Source organism: Pteropus medius, unplaced genomic scaffold, assembly GCF_902729225.1.
Source record: "Pteropus medius unplaced genomic scaffold, Ma_sr-lr_union100, whole genome shotgun sequence".
Classification (NCBI taxonomy): domain Eukaryota; kingdom Metazoa; phylum Chordata; class Mammalia; order Chiroptera; family Pteropodidae; genus Pteropus; species Pteropus medius.
The window spans coordinates 605812-615581 of NW_024349802.1; the positions used below are offsets into that span (position 1 = coordinate 605812).

General features: G+C 66.5%; 1 protein-coding gene across 2 annotated transcripts in view; it reads right to left on the reverse strand.

Moving 5' to 3' along the window:
• Positions 1–3142: 3142 nt before the first annotated feature.
• The window catches only part of LOC120581230 (uncharacterized), an 18656-nt gene continuing 12028 nt past the window's right edge, over positions 3143–9770 (reverse strand). Inside the window, exons 1-2 of one of the 2 annotated variants that reach the window (XM_039835972.1) lie at positions 5917–6496; positions 3143–5162 (exon numbers count right to left, since the gene is read on the reverse strand). In XM_039835972.1, coding sequence (XP_039691906.1) covers positions 3210–4379 — 1170 coding nt within the window. In that variant the 5' untranslated portion in view covers positions 4380–5162; positions 5917–6496 and the 3' untranslated portion in view covers positions 3143–3209. Of the gene's footprint in view, positions 5163–5916; positions 6497–9770 lie in introns of those variants that run through there. The other variant, XM_039835970.1, reaches the window with a different exon arrangement.

The window sequence follows — 9770 nt, forward strand, 5'->3', positions numbered from 1 at the left end:
GGCTCCGCACACCTGTGAGGGCTCCACACATCTGTGCTCAGCTCCACACACCTGTGCTCAGCCCTGTCACGAATCTTTACTGAAAAGCACACGGCCCCAGTCATTAGGGCCGCTCTGTGACAAGTGGCCATCAGGTGCTCCATGCCTGGAACTGTGCCTGATCGGCCACCTGGGGGCTGGTGGCCGCCATAGCAGGTGGCCCTAAAACACCCCTTCTTCATGCCGTGGGGAGTCTGCATTTGCCCTTGGAGGCCTGTGCTGGGCACCATCCCCGGTCCCACCTGCCCCAACCCTACAGGATAGCGGGAGGACAGAGGAGAAGGAGCCAAGAGCTCGGGCAGGGCCTTGGTGGCTCACGTGGCTTTCTTCCCAAAGCTGGCCCAGCTGTGTCTGCACCCAGCAGCCCCCAGCTGTCCTTGTGGGGGATGGTCCCCTCCTGCCGGCTGCACAGGGCCCGGTGTGGGAGGCAGGCAGCCGCAGGCAGCCCACAGGCACCATGACCCCCGCCCTCATCCCAGACTGCCAGGCCCTCATCCTGCCCCCCGACCCCTCCCCAGGGCCTGGCGGGTTGGGTCCAGCTCTGCTCCCGGTCCCTGCAGCCCCCATGGTGCGTCCCCCCTCTGTGCCCTTCCTCTGTCTGCCTTCCAGCCATTCCCTAAGGCCCAGTGTGCACTCACCCACCCAGGACACCCAGGATGTGTGTACCCCCAAATCCAGGCGCTGCAGCTCAACCCCCAGCGAAGTGGTGTCTGGAGGTGGGCTATGGGGGGGTCCGTGGGCACGGGACCCCAGGACGGTCAGTGATCTTACAAAGAGAGACTGGGCTGTGCCGCCCTCGCTCCCGCCCTGTCTCTGCTGGGTACAAGGTGGCCGGCTGTGGACCAGGAAGGGGCTTTCGCCAAACACCGGATCAGCTTCTGGATTGTGAAAGATGCGTGTCTGTGGCCCTTCGTCATGGCGCCTGGAGCTGAGACACCCCGCCCTCAGCCCGTCCTCCCCCCGCCCCCCAGGAGGGGCCATTCTTGCTCTAGCTTCAGCCTCAGTGTCCTTAGTGTCCCCGCCTGCAAAATGAGGGTGCTGACGCCCACCGTGTGGCCCCTGGGCCCTCGGCCACACTTGGGCAGGAGAGGAGTCCCACTGCCTTTCTGCCCTCTGCGGTCAGCATAGCAATCAGCCCATGAAAGCATGGAGTCAAGGGCACTGGCCCCCGCCAGAGGCCTGAGGGCCTCACCCCTGGTCTATCCCAGACCTCGAGGAGAGAAGGGCCCAGCGCTGCCTGCTGGGGGCGGGGGCAGGGGGCGGGGGGGCTGCCCTGGTGACAGGTCACTGACTAGATGAAGGGCCCAGCAGGGCTGCAGGAGGGGCTGGGGACCGCAGGGAGGGACCGTGAAGCACAGCGAGGGGCCGGAGAGGGGAAAAGGAAGTCGGTCTGCTCAGAGCACGGGGCAGCCACCTCGTGCCGGGCCCGACCTTCAGGCTCCAGAAGCTTCTCGGGTTTCTGAGGGTGCTGGAGGGGCAGGAACTGCTCAACCTTCCCAGCAGAGGGGGGTTGCTCTTAGGCCAGGGGGGCCCCACCCACCAGCAGGTCGGCCACGTGCACCCAGATCTCGGCCTGGGGGGGGGCGCTGGGGCAGAAGCCGGCTCCCTTCCCTGGGGGCCGTGGGGGCTTGGGGGCCTGAGGGACAGGGCCTTGGGAGGCTGTGTCCAGCCCAGCCCTGGCCCCAGGCCGGCATCCGGGAGGTCGAGATGCCCATGGACGCACCCCAGGCATGAAGGGGGCGGGCAGGAGCCCCGAGGATGCAGGAAGGAGTGGGCAGAGCTCCCGCGTGGCCCGAGGCCAGGAAAGCAGAGCGGATGCCGGCGAGTGCCCAGCCGGCCACCCAGGCGGAGGCCAGGTGGTGAGGGTGCCGGAGACTTCTGTCTCCTCTGCTTTGCTTTACTGCTTTCTACTACCAACAAGGGCTATTTTTTATTCCAGGAAAAAAAACGTGCAGAAAAGGGACGGTACCCACCGGGCTCCTGGCGTGGGGTCCTACGCCGCCTCCGGCAGGACCCCAAGCAACCAGGGCTTCGGGACCTTAAACCCACCAGATGGGGGCCGGGACCCCTCTGTGACTGCCCCAGCCCTCGGAGTCCCCGTTTGTGTGATGGGGACGCTGCAGTGACTTGCAGGTCACAGCGAGGGCTCCCTCCACGTGTGTGTGCTCCCTCCACGTGTGTGTGCTCCCTCGACCCCAGCAGCCCGTGAGAGAGGGCTCCTCACTGCCGTGTGACAGAGCGGACACAGCAGGGCCCGGCGGGCACAGGGACTCGGGGCCGGAGGCGTGCAGAGCTGAGCATCCTGGGCCAAGAGCCCACCATCACCTGCGGCACGGCACCAGCCCCCGCCTGCCCAGGCCCCCGTCCAGCCTCACGCCGCCCTGAATGGCAGACCCCGAGCCCACAGCCCCCTGCGGAGCTGGTGCTGGTTCGGGCGACACTGGCAAGGTGGGTGGCGGGGCATGCTGGGGGCTGGTCTTTGGGTGGTGGGGCATGCTGGGAGCTGGTCCTGGGTTGCGGGGCATCCTGGGGATTGGTCCTGGGTGGCATGGCATGCTGGGAGCTGGTCCTGGGTATGGGCATGCTGGGGCTGGTCTCGATTCATGGGCCTGGCCATGACCATTCATGTCTACCCCCACCTGGGGCCGGGTCCCTGGACAGGAGGCCAGGCCCCTCCCGATGAGGTGTGGGACGAGGGTGGACTGCCTGGGGGACCGGAGCCGAGGGCATCCCCTAACCTCACTGTCACGTCACTCTCGAGATCTCACTTTTGCAGAACGACGGTGCAAGTCACCTCTCCGTGTCTCCATGCCAGGGTCCGTGGTCGGTAGGATCGCCCCCCCCCGCCTCCCCCCCCTCCAGGCTGTCACGGGCGCCCTCCTCCCCTGAGCTTTGCCCACCGGCACCCAGCGAGCGGCCCTCCCCTCAATGCCTGCCCCCAAGAAGCCCGCCCACTTCCTGCAGTGCTGGGCCCGGCCCACCTGGGGGTGGCCGTCGGGGAAGGCGTACAGCGCTGGATGTCACCAGGGCACAGAGACGCTGCCAGGGGCCAGGGGGCGGCCACCAGCCCAGTCCCTGGGAAGAATGACTGTCACAAACCCAGTACGGCGTGAGCACCATGAGATCAAATTGACATGGAAACATGATTGATTTGCTGCTTAAAGAAACAGTCACAAAGCCCTAAAAAAAGAAGGAAAAAAGCTGCCTTCCCTTTTCATTAGAACCGCTGTCTGTCCCTGCATCCCAGGGCCAGTGTCCCCGGCCGGGGGTGGGGGTGGGATGGAGAGCTGTAGCGGGTCCATGCAGCCCTCCCGGCTGCCCGCCCACCTGAGGGCTTCAGCGAGGCCAGCCCGTCCCGGGGGTCGGAGCTGGCGGGCGGCTGTGGCCCAGCCAGGGCAGGAGAGCACCCAGCAGGACGAGGCAGCACTGGGCCACCAGGGCCAGGATGGCTGAGGGACAGGGGAGACCACTGGCCTGAGGGGCATCTCGAGGTCGGCCCTCAGGAGTGTGCTGGCTGGGACGGTCCAGGACTCCTCCGGGCGGAGCCTGCCGTGAACCCTGCAGGAGCCCTCATGGCCCCTGGGGCTGGTCCGAGGATGCTGGGTCCACACCCCTGTGCTGCTGCCATCCTCACGACTGACCGGCTGGCCCCGCCCCTCGACCCAAAGGGGCTGCACGCTGTCCGCCTCCGGTAACCTGATCGAGATCACTCTGTCTGTGATACGTTTGTCCAAGCAGCTCACGGAGGACGCCCCAGAGCAGCCCCTGCTCCCAAGGGAGCTGCCCAGGTCACAGGCCTTCCAGCCCGGCTCCGAGGCAGGGCGGCCTCTGGGCAGCTGCGAGCTGTCACTCGGAGTGGGCTCTGGCTGGCCCTTCCTGCCTGGCCCGAGCTGGGGCCCTGGCTCTGCCAGACCCACGCGGCAGCGGGGCGAGGAGGGGCCCAGGCAGGTGGCAGAGGAAGGGCAGAACACCTCTCCTCCCTCCGCAGCCCCCTCCCTGGACTCACTCGAGGTCCCCCTCCCACCCATGGACACTGAGGGGTCTCGGGCTGAGGGGCCTGGACTGGGTTGGCCCCTGGGGGTCTCAGAAAGGGCTCTGCTGCTGCCGTGTTTGACAGCTACAACCTGTGCACCCCGCCCCAGAGGCCAGCCGGGACCCCAGGACGCTGAGGAGGGGAGCCCCACCATGCACACAGCCCCTGGCCAGGAGCAGTCCTCCCTAGGGCGGTGACACCTCACGACACAGAGCGTTCCAGTCACACCAGGAAAGGGGAGGCCACCGCCGCCGTCCAGTCTGGGGGGTGGGCTCTCCCGGGGAGCAGCGAGGGCGGAGCTCCCCATGTGCGGACGCTGCCAGGCGACCTCGAGGGACCCACCGCCCCATGCACAGCAGCGCCAGGGTGGGGCGGGTCCCGGGGGAGGAGGGGCGCCCACGGGCCACGCGGCCACCTCGCCCCAGGGCTGTCCTCCAACAGGGCCCCCGGCCCGCAGAGCTCTCTCTGTCCTCGTCCATGCGGAAAGGAGGACGAGTCGGGCACGTGCTGTTTCCTTCTTCTTTGGGCTCTTTCAAGGGGGACGGAACTGTCACAGACAGGAGTGGCGTGTTTTCCTCTCTGCGTTTAAGTCTCTTTTCAAAGTGACAGCCATCGTCACCTGCACACGTACAGGCGCCTCCGGCAGCGTCTTGGGGACAGGGCGAGCTGGAGGCTGAGTGCTGGGCGCCCAGTGGGAGCCGAGCTGTGGGATGAATGGGGGGTGGTGGCGGGTTCCCCAGTTCTCAAGTGCACGGGGACCCCACGCCTGATGGCTGGGAAGGAAGGACCCCCCTCAGCCCCCGGGAAGCCTGCAGGGGGGCCTGTGTGGTGACAAGGGCCCTGCCTGCCCCACACAGAGCCCACGGGCCCAGGGCCACCCTCCCAGCCCTCGAGGTGACAGCGAGGGCGTCCCCAGGCTCCTGCGGCTCCACGCTGGGGAAGCTGAAGTCTGGGTCACGGGAACAAACGTCCAGCCGGGCAGGCCTGGCATGTTTCTGCGCGCGGCCGGCCAGCAGGGGCCATGGAGGATGGAGGACACCCCCTGCGTCGGAAGCTCCGGGAGAACAGCCATGCCCTCATCGTTGGTGACCTTGGGGGAAGCAGAAAGGACGCAGGTTACCACAGGTCGAGTCCAAGCACCAGGCCTGGGTGCCCAGGGGCCTTCTGCACATCTGCCTCTGGCTCCGTGGCTCATCGGGAACCCGGGGCCCCCAGCTCCCACCAGCCCTCCCCATCTCGGCAGGCGCCTCCCTCGGTGCCTGCTGTGCCTCTCCCTGACCCTTGCCCCGGCCCTGTGCCCATCCTCCTGCATGGGGCCCTGCTGTGCGGGGGAGGGGCAGGGCCATCAATGGCCAGGTGCTGAGGGGATGCCTGCTGGGTCCTGGGTCCTTCAGCTGCTCCTGGTGGGGGCAGGGCGCTAATGGCTGTGAGCATGGCCCAGGCTCACAGCTCAGAAGGACCCCAGGGCGTGACTGAGGCACCCTGAGGAGACACGCCCCTCAGCCCAGGGGTTCCCACCCGCCAGGCTCGCCTCCGGGCTTGGGGGAAGAAGCCAGGCGGCCAGCAGGGTGGGGGGCTCCAGGGACAGGAGGGCCGACTGTCTGTCACTGGCCACGGATCCTGCTGCCACTCCCAGGAGCGGAGGTCACCCCTGCCCACTAGTGACTCATCCTCCAACGCCAGAGGCAGAAGTGATTCTGTGTCGGTTTGGGCCCAGCCTCTTGGACACTGCCCCTTCTGGCTTTGCCCTGACCGTCCTGGGACCACCATGCTGGGCAGAAACCCAGCCAGCCCTGGGGAGGGACCTAGGGCGTGTGCGATGGGGGGTGATGGTGTCTGTGTACCTGTGCGGGGGCCTCCAGCAGGTGGGGCCAGGGGGACACTGCGGTCGGCCACACCAGCGCCAGGAGCACAGACTCACGAGAAACGACAAGTCGTGTTTAAAGCCACTGTGCTTGGGGAAGCTTATTCTCACAGAGATCGTAAACTGAGACGAACGGCTAATGTGAGAGATTTCGGTTTCTCTTAGAGAGCTGGGGATGAATAAGGGATAAGAACATAAAAATCAAGCAGCCAAAAAAAAAGAAAAAAAGAAAAAAACAAGGCCGATTCAACTCTGCTGAGCACAGCTGAGCAAACGTAAAATACATTCACCACCATCCACAAGGATGAGCTGAAGATCTTACTATCGACACCGAGTCTCGATTAAGCCGCAGCAGGCTTGTGCGTGTGTGGCCAAAGAGCTGGGGATGCTAACGCCGCAAAGTCTTCCACCTCCAGAGGAAAAAGTCTATAAACGGTGCCTAAGTGGATAAAATCGCGGACCGAGAACCAGCAGGTGCCCCCACCATTTAGAAGCACGAACTCTCTCATTGACCGCTTCATACTAGCAGGGGGCTTTAAAATTCGGACTTGTATAACACCGATGCAAACAGAAATTAAGTGAAACATTACTTTCTCAAGAAGCAGCCTATTCCTTCCCTAGTAGAGTCGGGGGGACCTGCAGAGAAGCCCAGGTCTCTGGCTCCCTGAGGCTGGGGAAGCGCAGGGGCTCCGATCCCCAGCCAGCCACGTGCACCACGCCTGCCCTGCCCGGGCGACCGGCCAAAGGCCCCAGGACCACCCAGCGTCCTCGGGGAGACAGTCAGCGTGGTGTTGGGGAGCAGAGCCCAGAGCACCCCCCATGGAGGACAGAAGAGCCTGGCCCCAGGCCAGGGCACACCGAGGCCCAGGGGTGCACAATGCGCCAATGTCCCCAGACACTCCAACACAAGGCTGCTGGCCACGGCACAGGGCGGACACAGGTGACGGCCCCCCCTGCTCTGTGACTGAGGCTGGGGCTCATCCGGACCTGGAACCCAGCGTCTGGCGCCTGGGGCCCAGGATGACCCCGAGGAGGCGCCGAGGGGCTGCGGGCACGTCCTGCCACCTTGCTGCTCTCAGCTCAGCTTAGTGACCTTTGTGGCCTAAGAGCAGTGACCCCGCCATCCAGCGGCCTGGCCGGTCCTTCTCTGTCCAATCACCAGGAAGAGACACCTGCAGGGGCCACAGCAGCCACACCGCACACTCGCCTGGCTGCAGGCAGCCCTGGGGCTCAGCCTGTGTCTTGCGACACCACCCCAGGTCTCCAGGGGAACTTTCCGGTAGGACCCGCTCCCGCCCCGTGCCTCCCCACCGCCCATGCTCAGCCTCCACCCCCATCCAGGGCAGGCACGGCCATCAGGCCAGTCCAAGGGAGAGGTCAGGCATCGCGCAGGGAGGGCCGGGGCCAGTTTCGTCTTCAGGACACGGGGAGCACGTGGGCGGGGCAGGACCCCACGCACACAGGGAAGACCCTGTCACTACATCTGAGGCCGGGCTGCCACACACGCGCTCCTGCCGGACCGTCTTCCTTTCTGCCCTTTTGTCTCTTGGGCAGTGTGACCACCCGGTCCGGTTCCCTATGGGTGATGAACGTCCAGGCAAGAGCCACACATGAGGCCAGACAGCTCACACGGGGCAGGGGTCCAGCAGCCCCATCTCTGTGTGACCCTGTGCCCATGGCTGCCAGGAGCTGCGCGTGACATGGGGCGAGGAGGGGCCGCCGGGGAGTCTGCAGGGTCCGCAGCAGGATCACGACTGCAGCCCCTGGCACAGGTGGGGGCGACTGTCACACCGGAAACGGCCACTGTCCCTCCGCCCTTCCTGGGTCATTGGATGTTTTGGGACTTGAAGGGGCTCTAAGTGAAGGACGCCGTCCCCTGGCCACAGAGACGCACACAGCCCTGGAGAGCATAAAACGGCCCAGGCCCCCTTCACGTGCAGTGGCCTTGGGGACATCCTCAGACACCCGCCAGCGAGACCCTCCAGAGAAAGACGCAGCCTGTGGCTGTCTGCACAGCAGCGCCTGGCGCCCTGACGGAGCAGCCACGCCCAGGTCACCGGCGTCCGGTGTTCGGGGGACTGGGCGACCCGGGACTGGCCTGCACTGTCCTCTCAGCTGACGGGGCCTCTGCCGGCTCACTTCCCTCCTCCCGCCCTCTGCACTCACAGGCAGGTCTGTCCCTTGACCACAGTCTCTGCTGCCCCTCCCGCCCCAGCTGGCTTGGACAGCACGGGAAAGACACGAGGCCCCTGCCGAGGCCATGTCGGCGGCGGCTTAGAGAAAGGCTGGTTTTCCCAGGGGCTTCCCAGGCAGGATGACACCGGCCCCGGGCTTTCCTGCCCCCTCCCAGCCCCCGTGCCCCGTCTCCGGGACAGACCGCCCGCCCGGTGTCCCCTGGTCCAGCACCCAGGGCCACATTGCCACCTGCAGTGCTGACGCTCCTCCTGGCTGCTCCGTGCTGGCCTGGCGGACCCCGTGGGGGCAGCGTCCCCCTCCAGGGATCCCACGCGGAGGGGCGGCGGAGGCCGCTCTGCTCCCTCTCATCTGGCAGCCCAGTGACTGGCATCATAGGCTGGGGCTTGTCGAGAACGCTGCCGGCAACACTTAAGACCAGAAGGAGCAGAGCCTGCGCCCCGAACCGCAGCCCCTCTGGCTCCGAGCGAGGCAGGAGCAGCTGTGGTCAGGAGCAGGAACGGCAGGCGGCTCAGACCCAGCAAAAGCAGGTGCCGGGGCCGGTTGCCGGCTCTCCGTCCTCAGGCCGAGGGCGTGTGCAGGGCCCCGGGCCGCCGGCAAGCACGCCCCGACACACGCAGACCAGCCCCCTGCGTGTCTGCCACTGCCAGCACCGCCCCACACTGGGCACCCCCACACTCGCATCCTGGGCTGTGGCCCCGTGTCTGGCCCTGAGCGCGGCAGCATGCGGCCTCCGATGCCACAGACCGGGCCCCACGTCACCGGCCCGGTCCCCAAGGTTCCCTCAGCCACATGCCCAAGCTGCCGCAGGTGCAGCACAGACCCTGGCAAAATGGGGGCGCAGCCCATCTCTCCTGGAAAGCCCGCAGAAGCCAGCGAGGCCTTCGGGGTCAGGGCCACAGGGAGCGGCTTCGGAAATGCCAGCCCTTCGGGGGTGGAGGGCTGGAAGACGGCTGTCCGCAGTCCTGTTCCAGGGGCTGCCCAGGGGACCCCTCTCGCAGCCAGGCCCCCCCATACCCGGGAGGCCTGGGGTGTCAGGAAGTGCTGACCGTCCGAAGTCCCGGGAACCCGCTCCCTAGAGAGGGAGATCCCACGGAGAAGAGCAGAGGGCGCCCTGCCCGGCCGCGGCAGCAGGGTGCTGGTGGCCTGTCCTGCTGCGGCCAGCCAGGCTGGGGCGGGGCACAGTGCCTCCAGCACCAGGACACACCTGTCCCACAGAGGTCCGCGGTGCTCTGCGCACTTGGCCCATACTGCCAGGAGGGCGAACCACGGCACCCCATCCCATAGATGGAAGACTGGTCCCTGGGGAGTCACAGAGCCAGGGTCTGCTCTCAGGCTGGGCTCCCTGCTGGCTGTCCAGCGCCCAGCCTGCCTTGGCCCTGGAGAGGCAGAGGCAGATGGCTGACGTGTGTCCACCGGCCCTCTGTACAGCAGGCAAGGGAGATGGTGCCTCCCCGTGGCTCACTGGGAGGGACGAGGTGGCCGGCAGGAGGGCCTTTGAGGGACCTACCTGCCCTGGAGCCCCTGGCCCAGCCCACTGGGACTCTGGTCAGCATCTCAGACCCACCCCCCGTCCCCTGGGGCCTGCAGGACACAGCTGTGGGCTCACACCCTCCCAAGACTTGTCTTAGAAAAGGCTGG